General features: G+C 38.5%; 1 protein-coding gene across 2 annotated transcripts in view; it reads right to left on the bottom strand.

Annotated features, from left to right (window-relative positions):
• The window catches only part of GNAS (GNAS complex locus), a 161,595-nt gene that overhangs the window by 74,296 nt on the left and 59,711 nt on the right, over positions 1 to 27,588 (bottom strand). The window contains exons 1-2 of one of the 2 annotated variants that reach the window (XM_042800993.1): positions 27,289 to 27,460; positions 23,225 to 23,297 (exon numbers count right to left, since the gene is read on the bottom strand). In XM_042800993.1, coding sequence (XP_042656927.1) covers positions 23,225 to 23,297; positions 27,289 to 27,427 — 212 coding nt within the window. In that variant the 5' untranslated portion in view covers positions 27,428 to 27,460. Of the gene's footprint in view, positions 1 to 23,224; positions 23,298 to 27,288; positions 27,461 to 27,588 lie in introns of those variants that run through there. The other variant, XM_042800992.1, reaches the window with a different exon arrangement.

Below are 27,588 nucleotides of genomic sequence, written 5' to 3'. Positions count from 1 at the left end.
CAACCTCACATTTATGAAGGACAGGTTGGTTAATGCCACAGCCACACAACTTCTTGTTCATTTCTATGTAGTAAGAAGCAATTACATCATGACATGAGACAAGAATTAAAACAAGCAAAATTTAGTATTAGTTATTTCCATTAAAAGAGCAGTTCTAACACAAAATCAAAACTCCTGCATACAGAGTTCCAAGTAACCTGACTGTGTTGCTATTTATATTGCAACTCCCATATCACTAATGTTACTACTACATTTTTACTGAGACGAGACTGTGCCAAAACACGAAGTTGCACAAGACGTGGACTGCATTGCTTACCATAGCTGGGAAGCGCTCAGACCAGCTACGAGAACACAATACTGCTGCAGGGACTGGGGACTAAACAAGACTCACAACAGAGAATCCAGCAGGAAAAGTCCTCTGCAAATCTTAGCATCATTCTAAAAAAAAAAAATCAGCAGCAAAAAGCTTGTTGCTCCAAACCACCACCTGCTTTTTCTTATGAAACGTCTCCCCACTTCACTGAGTGACATTCAGCTCTGCAGTAACTGCAACACCCAAGCTGTTCTAACACCTCCTGTAACCCCACCAGAGTAATGCTTTCCTCAAGGGGAACAGAAAACTTTGCCCTCTACATTAGCATGTTCCAATCCTAAGTAACATTGGCTCAGTGCAAAGGATCATTCATATCAAGTTAAGGCTGCCCTCAACATAAGAGAAAAAGGTATAGTTTATATCTGTTAAGCGAAGAATCAAAGTATTCATGTCTCCTACACAGCTCATGGGAAACTTTTGTGATTATTAGTCTTAAGCAAAGAAGTCAAGGAAGCACAGACTCTCTTGATACAAAAGGATGTAAGTTTAAAAATCTGATTTCATATATTTTAAAATCTTCTATTGTTACAAACAACACCTACGTCTCCTGAAACTGTAAAATGACAGGAGGACAAGTTTCCATTTCACCTTACTTGTGCAATTGCCAGTGTTTCTGGGCAATCAGTTTCACGTTCTGCAAAAAGTTTTCTCTGTTCTAGTCCCTCACAAAGTAACAGAAGTGAAAAATCACTTAAATTATGATCTTAGGAAAGGCAGTCGCTAAGTATAGCCAAATTAAACTTTAAAGTCATCAAAATTAAATTAAAATTGTAGCTGTTAGCACACTTTCCTCATATGCTCAGTAACGTTCCAATGTATTTACACACAGATACCTTGACACACTTATACAAGCAAAGTTACTCTCTTAACAGCCCGAGAACTAACACAGAAATTGTTTATAATCAAGTTTCCATGTAAAAGATATCAATCATGCTGAATTTCAAAGCCAGCACTGGAAAGAATAAGCATAAAGCAAAAATGAAATGAATCAAATTTGTGCATAAAGAAATTCTCCAAAAGCAAGCTGACATCAAAACTGAACCAGACTCAGAGGCTACACCACACTGGTTACAAGCCCAACCTCTGATCTTTTAGGACTATTTAACTCTGATGGTCTGGACTTTTTATTTCTGCAGAATTTATGTCAGTGGCTTTATAAACCATTTCCCATGTCCATGCTTTAAGGGCGGGGGGGGGGGGGGGGGGGGGGGCGGGAAACGCAATACTTATTTGTGCATGTAATTGCAATCAAAACAGAAGAGGACAGCAAACTCAAGCAGAACTGTCACTTTCGGCAGAAGAGGTCTAGAAAAAAACATGGCAGAGCATACTACTCCCATGTTAACACTGTAACCACATCTGTTTTCAACCACCTGTATAAACAGTGTACTTAAATAGGTTAAAGCAACACTTAAAATGGTTTTAATTGTTACTCCATACTCCTTCTCTCCTCCCACCTGGGAGGAGATATGAGAGGAGCCACACAGTGCTGGCAGCACAGAGACCCTCACACCGTAGCTGAGTCTCAGGATGAGAAATGCTTTGCTGATAGGAAGACGACTCAACCCATGAGAAACCACCTCCCTAACATATAATCAATTTTAAAAGCCAAACAAAAACTGGTATTCTACCCGGTGTTTGCAAGATTATATTCTATTTTCTATCTAGACTGGAAGGTAATGTTGAAAACTGAATAAAAATAAAATACGTAAATAACTCCTGACAGTAACACAAAGGTTTTTCTGAAAGCAGATTAGCAAGAGGTACACCCCAAAGTTCAACATTTGTCAGGCAATAGCTGCCTTTCAAGTATCACACTGATTTCTACAACTCTATTTAATATTATATGAATTTTTTTTTCCAGTTATTAAATGTTCTGCACTACCAGAAGCGAAGATGATGTAAGAAAAATATTTGGAAATAAACATCAAGTATTACCAGGAAACAACAACAAAAATACTGTTGCTTCCTTCCAAGCACAGATATATTCATCATCACATTAAACCCATTACTGAAATTCTTCAGCCAGTGTCAGGAGTATTGTTTCAGGCAGCAGGTTCCACCTACCTGTTCCTCTTGCCTGTCTGACTTTAGAAGACAGTACCAACCGAAAGACCCCAAAAAATTGGGTTTTATTTCTAGCCATCTAGGGATCTATTTACAGAAAAGCTGGAGTCAATTTATTGAAAGAAACAAAAGTTCACAAGTTTTTGTACTGCTACTTCTGAAATAATTTTGCTCCAGATTAAGTCAATCTATGTAAAACTGTACTACAAATTAACTGATGAAATGTTTTAGTAAACAAACATTTAACAAAATATGAAGAAAAAAAATAATCTTCCTTCAGTACAGAGGAGCTGTAGAAATGAATCTGAAAGCACAATACACATTTCCCTTACCTAAATATTGTATTTCCCATTACGCCCATTCGCTTAAATTGCATAGTAAGAGAACAATACTTTCACAATTCAATTTTACAATTTCTTAACTGTGTCACAGCAAGCTATTTTTAGTTACAAAAGCTTAAGTGAATATAGTTTGCAACTATGGTTTTTAGGCATACAGTTAGGACCATCTCCTGAACTCCTAAATTAGCCCTAAACAGATTGGTAGATTAAAAAAAAAAAAAAAAAAAAAACCAACTCTCTTCTCAGCTTCTTGTCTCGTGTGCCTTACAAAATCTGCTTCTCTGCCAGGCAGTTGAATCTTACAAGACAGTACTTTCTAAGCAATTTTTTTTTAAGCTGGCAGAGTAGTTTTTCCACATGAGTTTCCTCTTATGCATATTACTTTCCAAACACCAAGAGGCTGAGTCTTCACTCCTTGTGGAGTTATTTATATTCAAACTGAGCACAAAGTAGATACAGAGCATCTATAACTAGATTCATTGCCTACTTAGTTCCTGTTTGTGCAAACCTAAGCCTGAACATACGAGTTATAAAAGAGAAGACTTGAACAACTGCTCAAGTTAACAAATAGGTTGCTGAAAACAAATGCCACCAAAATGAAAGTCTTTCCCTTTTAAAATATCAATATTACAAACACAAACATTTCAGCTATAAAAAAAAAAAAAAACAAACAAACTCTTCTTTTTTTTTTTTTCTTTTTTTTTTTTTTTTTTTTTTTCTAGTATGTTTAGGAAGTGCTGTTTCTGGAAGTGAAGAACATTGCCCAAAAGCCACAATCTACCATGATCCTGGACTTCCAGAGAACCCCACCTTTAGTAACAGAAAGGTTCATTTAACCAGGAATTTAGAACCTGGAAGGTTCACTGATGTTTTGGACAAATATTCCAGATCCAAATTAGTGCCTTTTCTAATGCAACACAAATTAACTGGAAAAATTCCAAACAGCTCTTATTGGGAAGTCTGGAAGTCACAAACGATGCAGTGAAGAAACTTTCACTTTACTCAACATCTACATGTATCTGGACTCAAACAGTAAGAAGAATGACCTTTTACTGAGCTTAAAACTGGAAATTAATTATACCTGAATAAGCACATTCATTATCATTTCCCCTGATAAAAGGGAAGTTATACTGCTGTAATTTAAGTCAAACTATGACAATGGCATAATTATCATGTCCTGGCCCTGACCTGACATTTCTAAATGGTAACAGAAAAGTAGAAGATACAGTTCATACTGACAGTATATAATAAATGAGAATGTTAGGCCAAAAGTTACGTGAGATACTTAGTACATCAATTAGAATATACAGCATTCTGCTATAATTGTCCAATTATCTCCACAACATATGGTCCTTTAAATATTAATAATATTGTTTAAATGAGAAACTTACACAGAGCTGAAGAAAGTAATCTCAAGAGAATGTGTAGATTGTTGTAAATTATAACACTGCAAATTACTTGAACAGTATTGCTTGGGCACAATTATTGATCCAACCAGCTGCTACACTAGCTGCAACAAAAAAACATATCCAAAGCACCAAGAAGCTGGAGATACCTTGGTTCTGTCTGAATCGTAACAGACCTCAGTTGTGTCCCAGCTAATGCAGAGGTATAAACCACACAGGACAACTAATCTGCAAGATTTGCATTCTATTAATGGACAACAAAATGAAAAAAGGAGAACAAGAAACTTCAAAGGAAAAAGAGGACTTTTAAAAATACTAATACTTGAATAATCTAAAAGAAACAGAAAAACATGATGAATGTAACAACTTCAAAACTTGCTATGAATCTCACTCCTTGGAGTTCCTAAAGTACCAGTGGCAGAACCTGGCAAAAGACCTGAAGAGCGCCTTTCTCTTACACTTTTTTCCTAATCCTCCATGTGTGCCATTTCAGACACAGGATACTGGACTACACAAACCACTGGTCTAATCCAGTGTGGCATGGATTCTTAGAAATCCTCCTCCTAAAATTTCAGCAGACCAAGATGCCGCTATGTTACAGGAAATGTGTGCTTAGTACCACAAATTTGATTAAAAAAATTAAAAAATAACTTGGCGAATCATCAGTATCTGTAAAGTTCTAAAATATATTATCAGCTATATAAAACAAACTACATGAAACATTTCTTCATTTAAATAAGAGAAGCTGCTTCTCAGTCAAGGGGTAAAACACAAGGTGGTGTGAAAAAGGAGAAGAAGAGAGAAAGAAGAAGAGATTGAAATAAAGCATGTCTGCTCTCTCCTTCCTTAAAAATAGTAATATTAATTTTAAAAAAAATTAGAACAGCCTGCCTCAATAGAGAGCCAAGCCATTTGTCTTTGGCTTGTACTTTTATATATCTGACCATTCAGAGTGGTCCAATAGCAATTTACTGAATGTCACCAGCCTTGTCAAGAGTACGGCTGTAACTTGGCTGCTGCAGCAGCACAACACAGCTCACCAGTACAGCTCGTTTACTCAGCACAGCTCACCAGTACAGCTCTTTTACTCAGTCATCTGCAGCTGCAGTTCTCAGCTGTTTGCCAACTTTCTGAAACTGCAGTTCTTAAACTTTTTTGTCCCTCCCTTCTTCCGTTATAAGAACAGGCTAGTTTGTACCTGGGGGAAAGTACACTTAGAAAGTTGCTGAAATGCAGCGGGGAAACACAGCTTAAGGAGATCTGGGGCTGGACTGGGAAAGCCGTGCATCAGAGCGAAGGCTGGATGAGTAGGAGCTGCCCTGCCAGCAGCCTGCCATGGGTCCCACACAGAGGCATGAGGATGGGTGCTGTGACTCCTGCTGCACTCCTGGCCCTGGCAGGCTGTGTTCCTTTCAGATAACATTCCCAACTACTGGGAGAAGAAAGGGAAGAATGTATCCCACTCTAGTAATCACTAAGATCCAGCAAAACAGACAAGGCTTTCCTCCAAAACGTTTAACATACAGAATTATGAAATCTCTTTCTCCATTAAAAGTTTAAGAGAAAGAGAAACCGAGTTTATTCCCACAAGCTAGAAGAGCATATTTTCAACACATGCAAATGATATGCAAAAATGCCCTATGAATCTTCTACCTGGAAATCAGATAACAACACAAATCTACCTACAGCATAATGATACTCACTGGCATCTCCTCACATACTTTCATGAGGGAATTAAGCAAGACTTTTCAGGAGTTCAGGAGTTGTTCATGAGTTTAGAACACAACATAACTAACTGTGTATTCTGCCTGTTCCAAATACATTTATGTAATGTTTAAGTCATGTATTTTAATAGGTTATTAATAGTTGGTGTTGGCAGAGAAAAGCTACATTTCTCTAAAAACATAAATCATGTAAACCTAGTCATAAACATTTTTATGAGTAGGTTTTTTATAAAGCACTGTACTGACATTAGCTAGTCAATCCTCAACTTTCCTAAGGGGTAGATTAAGTATTAAAGTACATCAAAGGTGTGGCATCATATCAGTTTACTCTTAGCGGCAGTTACATAATTAGAGCAAATTCTCTATCAGCTTCATCATTCAAAACCAGAAGCCTAAGACAATGCTGAATTTTACCAACTGATTCTGAGGGAAAAAGTACCAGTGGACAACTTAATATGTAGTTACACAACTCAGACTAAGTCAGTACAGGGAAAATAAATTAAAATAACCATTTTCATACTACAAGATAATTATGCAATCTGCAAGGTACAAAGGTAGCAAAAGCGTTCTGTCTTGATCATTGTGCCTCAGAGAATACTTCAAATATTTGTCTGATCTAACTATGCATTTATCATTTCTGCATTAGCAACTGATAAAAAAAAGAGACATAGAGTAACTGTGTAATAATTTTACCTTGGGCAATCAACATTCATATCCAGCATTAATATTCAGGAAATGCCCCAAGTCTCAATCATTAATGATTAAGTATCACCACACCCTGGAATATTTTACTACATATCTGTATTGACATCATGAGATCCAAACTTCAAACGTAATTGCTTGCCATTTTAAAGATCTTCTCAGAATTAAGGGACGCTGGCTACAAGAGCATATACAAACTTCACCTCTGTGCCAAAGCAACAGACAACTGAACTAAAAAAGCTGCAGTCTCAGTTTCCAACTTCAACAGTTTGAGGACATATTAGGACATTTTTTAAATATAAACAATCACCTTCTGGAAAACTGAATTTAGAAAATTTAAACCTCAGACCAAGAGGGACTCCTTGTATTTAACCCTTCATCATTTCACCTCACTTATCACGCATCCGCTACACAACTTTCCGAAATATTTACAGCCACTCCAGATCTTACACAACCCAGCTTTTAGTGAACATTAAGCACGTGCAAATTGCTCTAGGAATCAAAAACAGCCCTCGACACCCAGCATCACACAGGAGCCCCATGTTACAGCTGCATAACGCCTGCTTCAGCAGGCACCCGCACACATAACGAACCCTACACACGGTGAGCTGAGGGAGGCCCGAAAGGCATGCTGCTGGCAGGTACCTGCAGGCCTTTCGTGGCTGCTCCTGCACCACCTTAGACACCCTGAAGACGAGAGGCGGGCCTGGACCCATGCTTCTGACTGTGCTCACACCCAACCAACATCTTCCACACATGGATGCCCTGAAAAAGGCAGTTTTTTGGGATTTAACCCACTCTGCCAGCAGTGATGGAAGTACATGATGGCAGATGATGCAGTGCATCTGCCAAGCCATGCTCCAACTGCAAGGGGTCCTGCAAGTTGCCTTCTACCAAATCTTAATTCATTAGATTTCCTCAACAGAGTTAACAGAGAATTCAGAAGTCCAGCAACATTTAGATACAATTCACCTGTAATCACTTTCATAATACCTTCAAATGAAGCTTCTTTAAAAATCTAATCCACAAAGTAGAGATATCAATTCACCTCTTGAAATACTTTTCAAGTATTTCTGAAGATACTGAAAAAAAATCTGAAGTATGTATTTACTTTCATTTTGCAAAAAGGACATTTATTCTTGTCACGAAGATGTTCTCTACAAAGTAACCGAATGTCCTTTTTTGTTGAAACAAAAGCTAGACAAAAAGAGAAAAGCAACAAGCAAACTGTGAATACTATCAAATTAGATGACACATTTGCTTGAAAACCAGAAGTTTAAGGCACTGTAGCCATACTGAATACCATTCCATATACAACTACTATACAAAGGGTTAACATACAGTATGTAGCAGTTGTCACAGATAACAATAGTTAAGAGTTCAATAAATTGGTAGAAGGATTATAGTGCAGTTTTATTACTACCTCCAACACTTTTACTAATGTGCTTATTACTTCTTTTATAGCATACTGCTCTTGAGCAACCAGTTTATAATATTTACCCTTTTAAAACTAGGCATACAGAGAATACATATATATATAAAACAGGGCAACGAAGTTTACATGGCAATACTGGTGCAGCAGCTAACATATCATATACATATATACAGTAATTACACACATCTTGCACGGACAAACCTACCTATAAGCCTAGAGGCAAGAGACAGATGCCAAAATACACGCATTTTATGCATTATGAAAAAAGCATGAACTAGGACTGGTCTTTTTCTCTTAGAAGATGAGGATAAAAATACCACCACTACAAACAGATTTTGTATACACATCATACACAGACACATACACACAGAGTACTTACTTTTCTATCTCTAAATTACCTCTATTAACTGCAGTATGTCAAAAGAAATTTTAGTCCAACACAAATAAACTTGGATGTTGAATGTGGTAAAAATACTACATTACACTGCAATGTGTTTTCATTATGTTTTAACCATTTCCAAGTGTAGTTCTTTTGTATGCCTTCATTAATTCAATTTATCCTTAAACCTAGAATTATCTAGTATTGTTTTCAGTCCTCACATTAAAAGCAACAAGCAACTTACTACCAGCTGACTGCAACTGCAGTTGGTGAATAATGTACCACTCCTCTCACACATACTGCAAAAAACCAGCTCTTCTCAGGCATGCACTCTTTTGGGTTTGTGATGCAGACAATGAACATACACACTGTAATCTAAAATATACACGTTCTCTAACAGCTTAAAGTATCATACTACCTTTAAAACATCTTACACTCCTGCGGAAGCAGGACAGGAGGAAGTCGCCTTGCAATGATAACTGTGAATTTGCACACCAAGTGTTCATTTTTTGTGTTTATCTGCATTACACATAAAATGCCTCCTATATTATACTGTTTCTTCTTGTTCATTTTATCCTGAACGATGGCCAAATGGAAGCCTCTTGACAAAAATACCTACGTGAACATCCAGTGTGTAAACGTAGACTTAGCACAAACACCCTGCATATAAAAGCCTCATTATGTCTGAAGCATGTTTGACATGTATGTGTCTTCCATGTACACTGAATGTATAATTCAGAACACAGCCTACTTTGTGTATAAATCGAACCATGGACTTGACACATCCCAATTTCTGACACATTTGTAGTATATCCTTGTAGGACATCTGTAGTACATTTTTACAACTCACACCCAGAATAAGTGTTTCTAAGACCACCACCTTCAGAAAAAAATGAGTGGGAAGGAAAGCATTATATTGTGACTGGGAGCAACAGTGCTCCAAACCAAAACTTGTGGGGTAGCTTAATGGCACACAACTCATTAATTCCAGACAGACTGCCACTGAGGGAAAGGAAGCATTCACGCTGTCAGAACCTGCTTTAACAAAAATGTGTTAGAATTGCTTACTGGTTTTTAGGAGTTAGTCACAGAATTTAAAATTACCTTTTCATACAGGTAGTCATTGGCAATGGTCTCCTAAATTAAAATGAACTCAAATTAATGCAATCAATACAGAAACTTTCCAATTTATTTGTGTCTTCAACAATGTTGCTTTAGTCAGTCTACACGTTTCTTTTTGAACAGAAGCAATCATAGAAACTTAACAATCTAAATCAGAATCATTTTCCCAAGTAAGATTTCATTTTCATTACAGTATTGTTTGCTATGGTACTTTTGTTTGCTGCTCAGATCATATTTTCATAATCCGTCTCCTGTGTGAAATAACCTCTATTTATTGCTTTATAAGCATTACAGCATTATCAAGTAATACAGGACCTACACACAATCTATCATACTTCTAGTTTGTAAGGCCATCCAGGTGATAAATATTTTAATGAAACTCAACACACTGCAGGTGCGTCAACATGAAATGAATAGACAGTGACAGCTATGCATCAGCAATCAGACAAACAAAAATCTTCCAAAACCTTCCAGTTAATCTGCAGTCCAACTAGAAACACAGAAGTCAATACAGGTCAGAGAAAGAAATACATATACTAAACCAACTCCTGCCCTCTGCTCTATGAAGCATAAACATAATTGTGCCTCACTCACTGAATGGAAAAAACGTAGTCTTTATTTAATAATCTTATGATCGAACGCTTGATTAGTGTTTGGAAAATAAAAAGCACTACTTAAGTGATAATTATTATTAGCTTTTTCAGAACATCAGCTCCAAACTTGCCACTCCCCATTTCCTTCTCGTAACTCTTCTCATTCATTTTCAGCAACAACTACTCACTTTTTTTTTTTTTTTTTAAATGCTGCTGATGTACAGAACTACCGATGAGGTTGCCAAGCAACTAGTGAGACGTATCAGAAAAAGAGGTAAGGTCCAGAATGAACGGAATTGAAGAGAACTATATTTGGTTTCATTAAGAGATACTAATGCACTCAAACTATACCAATTTGAATTATCCACACTAAGGTGAAATTTTGCTAATTCTTTCAAAATACAAACATCCATTACCATAGAGTCTCACTAAATCTATTAAGCCACCTCCTCAGGCACATATGTGACTGCCTGTACAAGAAGAGACTTCAGAATCAGGGCTTTTACATGGGTTAGTAGTTTGATGCAGCAAGGAAAATTCAGGTAACACAGACATTTAGTAAGTATTTTGAAGAATTTTAGACCAGAGAGGATAGTTGAATTCTTCAGCCTGCCTTTCAGTCTACCATAATGCCACTGTGCATCTCTATATACTTTAGTATCAAGTTGAAATTTCAAATGAAACAATTTTTCCTGAAGGTCATAACTTGAAACAAGATGCAATTGAGCCCTCAAGACTCCTGCAATGGCAGAGAACTGATTACAAGAAGTCTGCCTTAATAATTCAAGGAGGTCAAAAAAGACTTAGCAGCAGAAGATGGAAACATGCCTAACAGTTTCTAGTGAAAGTTTCTTATCTCAAGCTCTTCAACTAACTTCATCTGGGTCATGTAAGTAAGAAACCAACCAGTCTAGCACATAAGAGGATCTTCTAACATCACCTCAGTCCCTGCCCAATCTTTGATGCTTTGAAAGGATATGAAAACAGTGACAAAACACAACTAGCACACTACCTAAAGGGAAAAAAAAAAAAAAAAAAAAAAGTCAACCCCCACACTTCCCTACCTCTCTGATGCCTGCAAACACAGGGCTCCAAGGTTTCAAGGCTTAAAATACCAACACAGAATTGCATATATCATAAAGTTCAGGGCAATAAAAATAAAAATAAAAGCCCATAGCTCCAAAGGAAGTGGGAAATTTGCAGCACATGAAGCTGGCTGAATAGCCACCACGAGCATGCACACTTGCATCAGGAAAGCTTTATCTCCAGAAGCTGTATTGAAATATGGTTTAAAAATAAACCCGTCCTTCCCTGAGAAAGCTCAGATGAGGCCTCCTCATCCCCAACAAATTATTTCAATTAAAGCATCTCTAATGTTAAGAAAGTGAATCTCATGCTAGCCTTCCTTTTTAGGTATCTTTCTTGCATAGCACTACGCAAGAAAATCACATTTGGATACCCTGCTTCTGAATCTTGTACAACTCTTGTGGCCTTTCTTTCAAATTCTTCCCAGTAATTTCACATCCTTCATGAAGTGGAGACCAGCATGGGATATACTACTTTGATAACACACTTACTAGTGTTAGAAGTCCACTTTATTACTTATGTTTCACTTTCCCTTTTTCGAGGCATCCAAGCCTGCATTTGTCTTTTTGCCACAAAAAAGCATACTAAGGTAATTAGGTAATTGACTTCCAAGTCCTTTTCCAATTTTACAGATACAATCTACATTCTGACACCCGTGAGACTGTCTCGCATTCAGCTGTATTAAAACAAATTTCTGAAGTACAACTTTTAAACACATTATTCAGATCACCCTAAAAGAATAACCTGACCTTCCCAGTATGAACTACATGGCCAGTTTGCAGAGAGGGGTTTCAGATCGAATCAGGCCAGTAATCTAAGGAATGATTTTATATATGTAACCACTAGGTCCCTGGAGACTTTCCAAGAAGTGGACCCACTCATTGCCTCTATTAACCACTGCACTGAGAGGTCTATCAGTATGCCAGCTTTCACATTCCTGCAATATATGCACTGTTAATTTCACACAAATCAGTTTTTAAAATTGAAATATAATTTGGTATTACATCAAATACCAAAACAGTTTATTTTGTCAATCAAATCTATAACCTTTCCAAAAAGGCACAGGTTAACTCAACAAGATCTCACTATATATGAAGCTAAGCTGACCATTAATGACGTTCTTCCTATATAACCTTCTTGCAAAAAAACAATAATAATAATTTAAAATGCCCATATTTGAGGCCAAGCATCTGGTCAATCTCTCACTTTAAGTAATGGAACTGTTCCCCTTTTTCTAAGATTTATAAAGAAATTAACATTAGCGTTTTCCATAGTTTCTCACACAGTTCTTTTGGGATTCTTGTCCATTATTTATTGAAAATATCCATATTCAAACCTAAGATTCAGATATTTGCCCTTCTCACAGATGATAAACTTTCTTTTCCACCTGCAATGTTGTACAGGATGGATACATACTATTTTTGTTAAGGAATAAAATATCTGTAGAATATTTTTGCTTTCTCTATGTAACTATGTATCATTTTACCTTCTGCATTCAGTAGTAAATCTATGCACAAACAACAGTATTAAAAATAAAATTAAGTGAAGAAAAATTACTGTTTTCATACTGTCCAAAATTATCAGAATAGAATCTGTTAGTTTTATTTAACAAAATAGAGCTGATTCCAGTTAATCTCAGAGAGAAGTCAATTTTTAAAGTTTATTCTGGGACTGAATTGGGTTGATCTTCCACTTCCAAGGGCAATATACCTAGTAGGCCTTTTTTTTTTTTTTTTAATTACATACTGTGTGCATATGAAATATTACTTATGGACATCCTCTAAGACTATCACTTCTGTCTACTTTTCCTTTTCCCTCCCTCCCCCTTTTGGACAATTCTTTTTATGTTTACAAAGCATGAATAAAATTGTAAGGAAAAAAGCCAGACAATATGTTGCCTACATTATTTCAAAGTGTTTTTTCTGACTCCCTACAATTGTGCAAAATAAGCAGAAATGCCTTACTAAACTCAGTCTTTTTTTACTTTTTTCTACCCCCTTTAGTTTCCAGTGGTGTCAAAAAGATACTGAGGTAACAGAATGCTATGAAGTTCTTCAGTGATAAACATAAGGAAAGTAAACATATGATCGCATAGGATGCGATTACAAAAAATTAAGACTGTCCAATTAAGTGAAGACAAAACAAGGAGGCAGCACGGAGCATCCCAAATTCCCAATGGTTTGCAACTCCAGTGACACAGTTCCCTCCCATTTTCAATTAAAAAAAGCTTAAAGGCAAAATAGTTACATTTGCAATTATAACATGTTTTTAATAACAACATTTTTACCTACAATGTTCAGCATAAGCAGAACATGTTCCTATGAATAACTATTTTGAAACAACATTAATCATTTTTACATACCAAAACTAAAACGTTGCATATAATTTACAGGCATCATTTTCAGTATGCTTCAAAACCCAGTACTGAAAATTCAGTAACTTTCTATGCTACAGAAATTTAACAACAAAAAACCCCAAACAATCCCACAAAGCAAATCTTCCAGAAAGCTTCATAACATGCTTGCTGCAAAATACATTGAGACAAAGTATCAGAAAACTTAAAATTCTTACTGACACTGACCTCTGCAACAGTTTTGTCAAATATTTGTAAGTGTAGAAGTGTAGGCCAGGACACAAGACCTAGAGCTGCTCTTCCTGATCTGCATATGGGCTTTCGGGCTTGTAGAGTAGATTGAGTCAGAATATTATTAGCTTTCCTGAGAACTCTGAGTACTTAACTGAGCCCTCCTCCTTTCAGTTTTCTCACTCAATAACAGATTAAAAAAAAAAAAAATCCTCAGCTTTGTACTATGCTTATAGGTTTTCTTCATGTATAATGCAGTGCTGCGATTATACTGTCATTTCAGAAAACAAACAAAAAAAAAGGTATTTAATAAAATATTTTCAGGAAATGTCTATGTCCTTATGATTGTTATCTTTTGCTTATTTAAAACCAAAGTCGTCACAACTCTAAGTTTTCATCTTTATCTTAAATGGTTTTAAGATGTTAAAAGCAACACAAAATAGGTGAAGCTATGACAATCACTATTATGCAATTAAATTAAAATTCACAAAACCAATTAGTTTAATTTTTCCACAGTAATGCCACATTAAATCAAATTTAGCTAGCATATATATTAAGTTACTTAAATTATCAGGGTTAGAACATAGTTTTCTGAACTTACTGTGCTAAGTGTCCCGTAACACATTTTTATCTATTAAAAAAAAATTAAGCAAGATATGAGCAAGGCATCCTTTACAAACTTAAAGAAGAAACCTACTTCACTGATACCCATTTCCTTGCAAGATTTTCTAATTAATATGAACATTTATATTCCATAGATAATTGCAATGGCAAAACAGAATAAAGATCTCATAACTTGAAGGAAACAAAAGTGTATTTATGCATACAGAGCTACAAACAAGAAGACTGTACTTAAACCACAATGGTTAAGAAGGCAATAGTAAACCCCACCAGCTAGCTGTCAAGTTGCCATTCAAGTCTAAATGTAACATCTACTGAGACTACACTAAACCTCAGAAGGAAGTACTGCACACCTCTGCCTGCTCCATTAGTTCATCCACCTCTCTTGGGAGGCTACGAGGGGGCAGCTGGGAGAGATTATTATTTTCTGGTGCCTTAACTAAAAAGACATGTGAACACAATGACTTATTAAATAGCTCTTTGGAGAATACAGTCAGCAACAGGTAGCTAATAGAGAAGGTCACAAGCTTTCTCATACTTTTTTAACAGCAAACACCTTAAAACAGAACATCTCATCAGTATATTCCACTACTACATTCCTCAGAAAGCAGGTAATTTTGCCCCTTAGCTGTCAAAAACATACCTCAATGTATTGATGTTTCCAAGCAAGCAAGCTCAGCTGTAAACAAGTAATTCTAATTAACTGCATGTTTACATTAGAGCACATTTGTAGAAATAACTATTAAAACCTGGTGCAGCCACATTTCCACAGCATCCTAAATACTCTTGCATTTACTAGCAACTCAAGATTCATTTGTCAAAGTAAAATGAAGGGCATATTATTTTTTTACATAAGGATTCAAATTACATTAAAAAAAAAAAAAAAAAACACACCACCAAAACCCTCATCAGTGGAAATTCTTTCATTTCAACTTGAGAGCTTTTAATGACCAAGATTAAGCTGAACAATTTCTGTATCTCAGTTCCTCATCGGAGATGGGACTTGGGAAACCCTAATATACAAACACATAATATATCTAAAAATAAAGATAGAGACAAATTTGCCTGCTGGGTCATATTTCAAAGCATTAGCAATGCCTGCCTTGATCTAGGAGACACTCAGGAAGGATGCTTACAAAATTGGAACAAGAATAGTGATTTTCATTTTTTAAAAAAATCCCTCAGAACCCCACAAACCTGCTCCCTCAGCCCAAGAGAAGAGAAATGACAGGACACATCTTTGCTCTTACTGAACCCACCCCACAGAGACCATAACAACACAGGAAGCCCAGCAATCTAAGAAACATGAACAAGAAATAACACTCCTATCCACATTGCTAGAAGGAGCTGAGAAAGGCACAGCATTTATGAATAATTATATCTTATGTGATAAACACAGTAGGTTTTAACATAATGAAATTGAAAAAATTTCCCCAGCTGGAATGACTGGCAACAGATAAAACATAGCTATGTAATGAAGCAAGGCCAATCTTCAGGGACTGCAGTAATGTGAAGGTATAGTTTTAACACCAAAAAGGAAACCTTCCATGAGCTCAAGATTATATATGAACAGAATACTCTTTATCAAGTAATCCATGCTTCCATCTGAATAAACTAGTAAAACTGTTTTTTTACTGGGAAAATCAGAGTACTGCCCAGTCTGCCCATCCAAAATATATGGGACAAGAAGAAATCCAGTGAGATACTATAGAAGAAAATTCACATAGTACTGATTCTGTAACACTGGCTGGATAAAAGGTAATCACTCTGCAGGTCTAATTCTTGAGAAGAATTGGGGAAAACCTGATACACCAAATTTTTTCAGAAAGGACACTGAAGTGTCAAATCTCGATATATATTTTATATTCTCCATACAGATATTTTTGAAGTTACCTAAATTTTGGGGGGTATTTAGTTTGTGATTTATTAAATAACAAGCTAAATAGAATATGATACGTGGGCTTATACTAGATGTTTGCTTAAGTTAAGAAAACAGAGAAAAACACACCACTTCCACTTTAACTCATGAATGTGCAGAGTAAAAACATTTCAAAAAATATCTGAAGTGAACTGAGGAAGAGTAGGGCTTCTTTTAGCTGCTTTCTCTCAGTCTCACTCTCTCTCAGATTCTGTTGACCAATTTCAACCTAACTTGAAGGAGGGTTGCTGCTGCAGAGATTAGTTTCCAGAAATTAAAATCAAAGGTTGAGTAGAAGACAGACCAAAATTAGTGCCAAAATTAGCTTAAGGGATGAGTTTACTACTAGTTTTTATGTTATTTTTCTAAATTAGAAAACTGAAATACTTAATTGAATGCACAAATGTCAGGTTGCAAGGCCAGGAACGGTAATTCAGAGGACAGAGAGCTCTCAGCATGCAACAACATAAAACTCGTAGTTTAAAATACTGCTTTGCTAGGAGAATTCAACATTTCTCACCAATCAGTAAATGCAGGTAAAACGCATGCTCTGCTATGAGCAACACTGTTTCCCACACAATTATAAAAATAAAGTTATTTTCATGTTCAATTCTCACTTTCCATCTTTTACCCAAAGAGTTTCTTGAAGAAGCGAACACACAAAACAGGCAGTTGAAAATAAAGCATAATGTAAAAATGAAAATCTATGCTTTCTTTCAATACCGTGTTGTCACCTCTTCACTTAGTTAGCCTGAGCCTACCACGAGCATCTAAAATCAGATAGAAGTAACCAGCATTTTAAACTTTTAGATTCCTTCACACATCGTTTTTCTGTAATACTTTCATAAACCAAAATAACATCATTTTGCACACTGGAAAAAAAAAAAATCACTTCACTTGCACATGGAAATATTTTAATTGCTTAATTTCAGAATGTCTCTAAGCACGGTAAAGAAGTTATTACATTGACTATTAGAATATTCAGCACCACTAATACTCTTTGCCAAAGAAGGCCGAGTATAGATGTTAAACTACCAGAACCTTCTGAAAACTCATCTTACAGTGTTTAAAAATCACACCTGAGTAGTAAATTTGAATGAAAAACATTTGCACATGTTCCTAATGGAGAATGTCTCATATCTTAGTGCAAGATACCACAAGAAGCTAAAAAAAAAAAAAAAAACAAACAACAAAACAAAACACAAAAACTGGAAACTTTATTTCCTTTTTTCTTTATAACATAATGAAATATTAATGCTGCTCCACTGAGTTCAGGTTTACTTTTTCATGGAATGGAATTTTCCCCTTTGTAGAAGTAAAAGTATTTCCAAAGAAGAGATAATTACAAGCACATAAACACAACATTAAACATCCTAATAATTAAAGAATTTCTTGTTTGCTTAAGTTGTTTAACATCACCAGATATTGCCTCCCATTTCTCTCAAGTTGATGGAATTTATATTTAATTTGCATAAACTTTTACAAACTGTATGCAGTATTCAGTTCTTAAACATTCTATTTATTTGCTGTTGGCATATTCTTGTCTTTTGACAAAACTCAATTACACAACTCTGTCAGTTCTTAGGACAAGACCTAAAGTAGACTGAAATATATATCCTGCTCCCCTCTCCGCCCACACATACACTTTATGTTCTGTGGCACAAATTTTGATCAAAACCTGTAACTAATTGTTCAGCTGGAATGGAACTTTTCACAGTCTTGAACAAACATGTACACACAAATTTTCCAGCACAATAACACCTCGTCCATGTCCTGCAACAAGAGCTGAGAGGAAAAAAAAAAAATAAAAAAAGCAGCGTTCTGCCTTCAACCTGCAGAAGCCTCATGATGTACATTGTGATGCAAAAGAAAGAAACAACTAAGAAAGAGGAAGGGAAATCATGCATATGAAGCCCCTCACCCTCCAATTTTCAGTGTTACTCAAACACCAGGAAAAAATTATTTTTGTTGTCAATAGAGTAAAATACACTAAAGTCAGTTTGTTTCTTGGTAAGGAACTGATGCGATCATTCTAAAAACATGGTATTGGTACACAAATCTAAGGGAACTGTGAAAATAGAGCAATAATATTTGTGTATACAAACCAGTACCAGCCATTAGGAGGGAATTAATTATTTTAAAAGACTTAGCCATAAAAATTATTTTCCTCGTAACATTAACTTCCCTTCTGTAAAAATCACACACATAAAAAGACCAAAATTGGAAAACAAAACACAGTATCAGCTGGCAGAAGAGTAAAGTTACCACGACAGAAGTAATTTCAGTCACAAAAGAGACTGACATTGACCAATGTGACTACATAACATCATTTACTGGTATTATAATGGTGAAATAATGGTGGTCCTGTGGTTCAACTTTTGGTGGATGAGATGTATAAAAAAAAGATTAGAAAGCATCAGTGACTACTTTTCCTTCCTCACGAACCACTAAATCTAGGTGAGAAAACAGAAAAAGTTCCAAAACTTTAAGAGGGCAACTTGGCTTTCTTAACTTCCCCACTATGCAAAAATTATTTTTACAAAAACAAGATAAATGCAAATATATTTGTCATCTAAGTCTTGAAAATAAAGCTACTCAGTTCTGTTTCTGTCATCATCATTAACAGATTTGATAAACATGAAAATTCCTATTCAACACCTCAACATACTAGTTTAAGAAATAGCGTCATCATTATACAACATCATTTGGGAAACTGAGGCGGAGAAGCATTATCTGGAATTCCCTCTAACCTCAAGACTTCCCAAATCATAAATACAATCCAAGCTTACTAATCACAAAGGCACATTCCCCTTATTTGTCAATCTTTGTAGTGGATTTCGTAAATCATATTTCAACAATTTATTGCTATCTAAATATTTCTGCTTGTCACAGTTTTTCCCATGACACTTCAAAATCGCCTATCACCCCTGCCAATTTCCCACTTTCTAAAATCATGCATGACAATGACCCTCTCCTTACAGTGTGTCAGCCAAACCCACAGTGATCAGAGGGGAAAGATGACTTAAAAAAAAATAAAAAAGTCAGTGAAAGGCCATCATCCTAGAAGCAAAGAACCTCAGCCTCAAGTAACACAGAAAAGGAGTTATTTTTTTTATCTCTTCAACCTGAACTATACGTTTACATTAATTCTTCCAATTATATTCCTTACTCCTCTTGTCCTCCCTTTCCCAATTTTAATCCTTTCTGGTTCATAAAGATTGGCATCTGAATTTCTGCACAGTTAAAAAGAGAAGGTTTTAGCTCCAATTTATCAGTGGATGCTCACAAAATGCAGTATGCAACAGCAGAGACCTACTCCTCCTGAATAGCTTCATGAAAAGACAGTTAAAGTGTTGAGGAGGGAGGGAAGGAAAGGAAGTCACAGGCTTCCTGCTATTACATGCCAAATTTAAGCCCTTTCTACATCACAAGGGGCTCTGTTGTTGGCAGTGATGCAAAGAGTAGAAAATCTGGTTGATATGGAGACTTCATTAAGCTTAAAATGTAGCTCTTCCATGTTATAGATGAGGTACACTGGAAGAATACTGTGGGGAAGCCACACTCCCATTATTTATGAAATTGCTGTAGGAAGGTGTCAGTTGATAGCACAGCCAACTGAAGCCATTCTGCAAGAGCTGGAAGTGGGCTAAGCCCTTACAAAAACTCTATACAGAAAAACCTGTGCTGCAGATCATGCCTTGCTTCTCCAATATTCTACTCCGCGTACCAATGCCACAGTGCTTATTTCCCACGGCACCTTCACAATGGGAACAAAACAAGCAAAAAAAAAAATTCTGTCTCTAACTCAACTACAGATTATAAAAGGAACATTGAAAATTTTTTAAACAGTCTTTACTGTAGTTAACTTGGCTAGAACTTTAACCACCTTCAAATTCACCTCAGCATTGTTAACTATTAAGCACATTAATTACCTGGAACACTCGATTCCATACAGTTCCTCAAATAATTAATTAGCTGAAGTGATTGGATTGGAGTCCCAGAAGAAATTCTTCTACTTTTGTAGAACTACATAGATTTCACCTTGTTAAATGCTACAGTTCACTTAAATCCACACAACAACTGTCCCTTCATCTATTTAGGGGCAGAATCCTAAAACCAAAACAAATAAAAAATCTTCACACTCACTGAAGGAAGCTAGTACATTCAGCACTGGATATCCTGTTTAGTCACCAGAAATTAAGAAGAGTATATGAATAACACCAAATAAAAACTTTTGATTCCCTTGTTCATAGCACATTAGACATCTTTCACAACAGGTATTCTCATTCTGCTTCAAACATCAGTTATCACAGGGCAACCAAATCAAAGGCGAACAAGTTTTAGACAGGACTTTAAACTGGATTTCTTTCAAGACACAATTACAAGCCGCACCAACAGAAATAATTCAAAACTGCAGCTATGTACGTGGGCACTAACATTAAAAAATGCCACTTCACCTCCATCACAGTAGAGTTTTCACAACCTCTCTGCTGTTATTCATTATATCAACCGTGATGTTATATGCAAACATGTTTATGTTCTAGAATGACTGAGTAAGAGCATTAAGAGAAGTAATGCTTTACTTTTCCTACCCTTCCAAAAAAACCCCGTGATATCTCTCTCATTAGCTGAATCCCACATCATTTTTCCACAACATAGGTAGGGTAGAAAGGGAATGAACTGGGCAAAAAGCACAGCAGGGAAAGCAGGGCAATGTAGGGAGCAGTTAGTTACTTTGAAGAAAATGTGAGTTACTTAAGGACAAGCGTGTAACTTGCAAGAATTTCAAATCACTGAAAAACAGCCTTCTTCCCCCTGCAAAGAGTATGTTATGATCTACTGATTTTTTTTTTGCAACAAAAACTTAAAACTAGATGCATTATAACTTAGTTCTTGTACATTTAATATATGCCACTTTTTAATTTTATTTTTTAATGCACCTGAATGTTCCAATACATGCTACCCACAAAAAGACAAGCACAAAGGACTGACCTGCAGTCAAAGGACAATATGCAATGGGTTGGACAACCTATGGTTCCTGAACTGTATGCAGCCCCCCTGCAATTCACATGTGGGTTCCATACTGGGGCACGCTATGTGGCTGGCGGCAGGGCTGTGCTGGCATGGAGCTGCTAGTTAATCCAGATCCCTTGCTATGAGAAGGCAGGAGCTAGAGGAGGCTCCCGAGGCCAAATATGCCATGTTGCCCTGGAATCCAGCTGCATGCTCAGCCAAGCCCCAAGCTACAACACAGAAGTGAGGTACTCAAGGAACACACCACTGTTGCAAACCCCAGAGTGTGTCCCAGTCCCTCCCCAGCTCTGCAGGCTTTGTATGAGGTGTTTCTGGGCTGCCAGTTTTGCACAACTTTGGGTATGCAGTTTGCAGGGTTGAGAAGGTTATCTACCCACGCAATACATCATTCATTACACAGCACCAGCATCTCTTTAGGAGCATCTGTATACTTGGAAAACTTAGAAGAACTGTGTTGGTTAAATGAATTAATACTTTTAAAGGTGCCAAGGATCCTTGACTTCCACTTTCATTGATGAACTTTTTACTTGGCACCTAATGTTAAGAGCTGCTACATCAAAGTCAACTCATGCAAAACTTCTAAGTCACTCAAGTCTTTTAAGAGTTCTTTAGTAACAAAAGCAGCCAAAGTAACGGAGACAACTCAGCAGTAACAGGATGCAGGACTGGGCACTTATGAAAAAAAGTTGTCTTGGATAAAGAAAATATTCCCTATAGAGGAGAGTTAAAAACATGTAGCACAAAATGTAATTTATTATGAATCAGTCTGAACTTTCTTCCAAAAGACTGTGTACCTTATCCTGAACTAGCATTTGGGGATTAGGAAGAAGTATTGTCCAGGCTCCTTGGCTAAACTTTCAGCTCAGACATTCTTACTAAAGAATTAACTACTGAAAGACTAGTGAAAGCTTAATCTTCCCAAAAAGGTAGAATTCACACAGCAGATGACACTACTAGAAGCTAGAGGATGTCAATACAAAATAGGTTTGAAAACTAGAAAGACAAACTCAGTAATATAAACTAAAAAGATTAAACACAGAGAATAAGTTCTGAAATTCCAACAGTTTAATTCGATTAGAATTAATTTATCAGGTTTTCATACACACACACACACAGACACCTGAAATAAAGTAATATGCAGAAGAATCTCTTCCTACTCCCTAGTAAGGTTAGATGAAAAGTTAGCAAACACAAAGGTTTCTCTGACAAAAAAAATAATTTCCATTTTCCCTATCCTAATGCTATTCCCCTCCTCAAAACTATCAAATAATTGAATAGATTTTAAGTGTAAACAAGAAAAGTTTTTAAAAACATAATTTAACACAAACATCTGGACAAGCAAGCACAACAGGAGAAGAAAAATCTGACCTATTACCCCCAAAATTCATAGTACAGTCTCATTTTGTGAGGAGACAGAAACAAAAGCCTTTATTAGCTCTAAATAAAGAAAACTGCATTCGTTTCGTACACTAACAGGAGGTATGTTTATAGCAGGATGAATCAATGAGCTACAGCAGAGGTAAATCAGTGTCAGCCATGTTGTGAAAGAAACTGCAGTTAAAAAAAACACACACAACAAACCACAAAACTTAAGCCTTAATCAAATCAGCTATACTCAACCTTGATATAAGTAATTTTATACTGTTAGCTCTTATTAGTGGTGCATGGCTTCTTCAAGTTAATGTCTATTAATTTCATCTAAAAATACACATCCAAATTCTAGAGACCATGAAATAGTAGGAAGAAGAAAATACACCAAAATATAAGACACCAGCAGTGACTACTATGTGGCGCACAGACATAAGATAGGTTGTAAAGTGAAAAAGCAAATGCACTTACTCAGCATTAAATCCATTCACATGCAAGATCCTCATCTGTTTGACTATTGTGCTTTTACCGGATTCACCAGCACCTAGAAAATGAAAGTAAATCAATTTCAGAGGGAAGCATGAGTGATGAAGGGACACACTAGAATTTTTTCTTCAGGGTAAAATCAAGAAAGTTGGTTTTCTCAGTGCAAGAGTGAAAAGTGAAAGAAAAAGAAGTAATTGCCACTGGAAACTTTAGTTGTAGCTAAAAATAAATGCCCAGCTCAAGTCATGTGTCAGATCTGAATCTTGGATCATTTCACTGTCCATTTTTCCAGTGTCAACGTTAAAAGCAGATTGCAGGGTTTGGAAGGAAAAAGGACAACTTCAACATTCTGTAGATAAGTCGGAACGTCAAAATCTGCTTGCCTTGTCACTACTATCTGATGGAGAGGACGACTGTCCGAAGTCCATATTAAACTCAAGCATTTTTGTTAGATCCTGAAAATATTTCAAGTTTGGCTGGAGTTATCATCACCCAGTCAAAAGACTGTAACTTAAATCACAAGAAATAAAATATGTGGATACTCACATCTGAAAAAGGAAGGCATCCCTTTAAGCCTCCACCCACAAAGCTACAGAAACCTCCTTCTCTAATTTGAGTCTTATAAGCAACCTCCCACCCCCTCTACATGTTCCAAATCAATCATATACACAATGAGACGCAAAGACCACCTTTTGTGGCTGCATGCTGCAAACAGCCCCCTGCAGCTCTCCTCTGATTCCCTTATATACCTGCTCACAACAAACCCACTCCACTTTACTCCAGTTTCCATAAGTAGATGTATGCTATTTCTGCTGTGCTGCACGGATGCCAGTGCACAGGGCAACCCATCTGCCCATAGTACCCATTTTTCCATGCATGCTAAAAAGACTCGAACAGCAGCATTTAATTGAGCTGCTCCACGCTGCCAGATCAGTAGCTTTCTATATAAAACAAACATATTTTTGCAAGACTATTATCATAACCTGGAAAAATTTACAGAGATTCGCCTTCACATCTCCTGGCTACTTGTTTATTTCTCTCATTTGCCTATGTCTCAACAACAGAAAATGTATGCCTGTGGCAGAACAGGCACAGAGGTACAGTTTGTATTTACAGGATGCCAGGCCTCTGCTAGCACACACTGACAGCACAACCCTCCATTTTGAGCCTCATGTCCAAAACTGTATTTTAGCAATTATATTTCAAAGTTCATTTTCTGATAAATGCATTCCCCTCTGCCTTTTCCCTTCTTTCCTTCTCCCTCATGAATTCCTAATAATCTTGCTCTTCTCTCCATAAAACCTACCTGCATGTTTTACCACCTTATCAGTGAGCCTTACTCCTTTTTCCTCTCCTTTCTCACTGATATTTTGTCAGCATTTAGAGAGCAGTTTTCATCTACAACTCTTTATGCAAGCATCATTTCTTCCCTAAACTACTATTTTATAACATACACACTCTGTCTCCTAAGGCATACTCCACCATGCAATAAAGACAGGTGGCAAAACTAATCAAGAATTAGTATCTCGGGTTAAAACAGAGACTGAGTTGTCTTCACAACTAAGTCAGGAATAGCAATGCATGCTATAGTCATATTTCCATTCAGAATAATTAATAACAAAATTTCAGCTGTAGCTCTAAATAACATCTTATATTTATAAACACTGGGAGCCAAAATCTTTACTTCACTTAGGCCAAGAACAGGGATATAACCCTCCCCCCCACTTGCTATGAACACATACATTCTGGTATTGACATATCTGGGTTCTCTGGATCAGATACAGTAACAGTGAACCAAAATGAAGTATTACATCTAAATTTCTGGGTAAGTCTATTTCTGTATTTGCCTACTTGTTAAGGCCCTATTCTTACCAGCAATTATGCATACATTTAACTTCACCACCAAGGAGAGTTCCATTAATTTCTGTGAGACTGCTCGTGGCAGAAGGGGCAAGCATGTGTACAGTAGTGGGGCCTAGAAAGAACAGTATAAACCCGTTCAAACACTGAGTGGCTCCTTTGTATTATCTGAATACAATGTGAAAATATTAAGACTACTTTCAAAGGACTCAGGTTTTTTTATTTCGCATGCCTTATAAAGCGAACGTAACATAATAATATGGACGTGAGCTTTTTTATTTTTTACCAGTGATTTTGTGTTATAGATCATCCACAATTCATGACAGCTACTGCTAGAAACTGTAACAGCTGAACTATCACTTTAAAACACATGAACACAGATGACCTTACAGCCATTACTAAACACCTGCAAGTTTTTATTTACAAGATTCTAAACAATTTTTCAGCCACCAAAACTAAAGAAAGCAGAAGGAAAATCCAGACGAGCCCATTCACGTTTCTGTTTTCCAAAATCCTCTCTTACAAAAGTAACCCATCTGATGACAAATGGGTTCTATCTATGTAATGCTCAGCCTGAAATCTGGAAGTCCAAGACATTTCCCGAGAGCTGGAGTCCAAATAATTATCCTGTTAGAAGATTTCTGCTGGAGCCCTAGCAGACTCCTCAGTGCTGCAGGTGCTGCTGTAGTCCCAGTCACTCTCCATTTACGTTAAGCCTCTTCCTTCAAATTAGTATTTGAAAGATTTTACCAGTAAGAATACACTTCCAAGTTCACAACCTTCAAAAAAAAATTTTTTTTTTCTCAATTACAGTTGTTTCACTTCAGAACTGAGTCAGCTTACGAAGGCCTGGCCTCTGCTCCACGCGAAAACCCCTGCATAATGTGCGCAAGCGGTCCCTCAGCATGACCAAAACAACCGAGATACCGTAACTGCATCTTATTTTAAAATGCTCCTTCAAAACACTTTGAAATAACGAGTCTGACAAGTATTTTCTTGTTCTCTCTGATAACGATTTTTGAACCTTCTCCTTCCTTGAACCATAAGCTACATTTCTAAATGTATCTCCTGAAAAACATGACACATGCCGGTAACCTAAATTCACCGCTGAAATAATTCCCGAAACCAAGCTACAAACGTTCCCCTCCCTCCAAGGGCGCGATGCCTTAATTAACAGTGTCACAGAACTAAACCTACCGAGCCCACCGGGGGCCGCCCCGCGACCCGCCCGCTCCCAGCCCGGCCCTGGCGCTGCTCCCCCCGCCGCAGGCGCGGAGCTCCCTCGCCCCCAACGCCGGCCGCCGCGCTTCCCTCCGGGACCGACATCCTCCCTCCGTTTCCCCCAAACGATTCCCCGACTTCCTCCCTTCCTCTTCCTCCTCCTCTCCCCGGCCTGGCTGCACGTTCCTCGGCACCCTTCGCCTCAGCCCGCGGCGAGGGGAGCGCCTCGGACCGGCCGAGCCCCGGCCGCTTCCCGCCAGGCCGCGGTGCCCGGCAGCCGCTCCCCGCTCCGCACGCCCGGGGCAGGCCCGCGGCCCCTGTCAGCGCCCTGCCCTGTTTATCTCCCAGGTTCCCCCTCGGGCCCGACGCTCCCGCGCCCCTCGCCGGCAGCCGGCCCGGCATCCCCGGCCACCTTCCTTACGTTCGGCCCCGGGGCCCCCGTTCCCCGCCCCGGCTTGCCTCCCCGCTCTGCCCCGGCAGTGGGGCGCTGCCCCCCCCCCTCCCCACCGCGGGAGGAGAAGCGGCCCCGAGCCGCAGCTCCCTACCTGCCGGGCCTGCCCCCGGCCCCCCCTCCCCACGGCGCCCCGGGTGGTGCCCGAGCTCTCCCCGCCGCCGCCAGGCCGTGGAGCCCGGCAGGCTCCTCCGGACCGCACCGGTCTCCTCAGCGCCCCCGGGGCCAATCTCCCCCGGGGCGATAGCGGATCCCCGAGGCCCCGGGCGGGAGCGGGCTCGCCGGCCGCCCCCCCACACACACACACTCCCCCGGCCCCACGGAACGGGTGGGCCTTGCGGCTCCGCTCCCCCCCCCCCCCCCGGGCCCCACCTCTCCCTCGGGCCTCTCCGTGCCCGGGCAGGGGGCCGGTGCGCGGCCCCACCGCCCTCCCCCCTGCCCTCCCCCCGGCGGGGAGGGGACGGCCGCCGGACCCCGGCCCGCTGCCCCGGCGCCGCGCTGCCCGCGGCCCCCTTACCCAGCAGGAGGAGCCGGTGCGTGGCCCTATAGACCTGCTTGTCCTTCTGCAGCTGCTTCTCGATCTTCTTGTTGGCCTCCCGCTGCGCCTTCTCCTCGTTGCGCTGATCCTCCGTCTTGCTGTTCCCTAAACAGCCCATCTTGGGGAGGGGGAGGCAGGGGACGCGGGGCGAGGGGACGGGAGGCGGCCGGGGCTGCCGGGGGGAGGGAGGGAGGGAGGGAGGCACTCTCCCGGGCTCCCTTCTTCTTCCTCCTCCTCCTCCTCCTCCTCCTCCCCCCCTACTCGCTGCTGTGGCGGCCG

This window comes from Tyto alba, unplaced genomic scaffold, assembly GCF_018691265.1.
Source record: "Tyto alba isolate M040663 unplaced genomic scaffold, T.alba_DEE_v4.0 Super-Scaffold_33, whole genome shotgun sequence".
NCBI lineage: Eukaryota > Metazoa > Chordata > Aves > Strigiformes > Tytonidae > Tyto > Tyto alba.
Note: the sequence above shows the minus strand (reverse complement) of the source record. Positions and strands in the feature narration are given on the sequence as shown.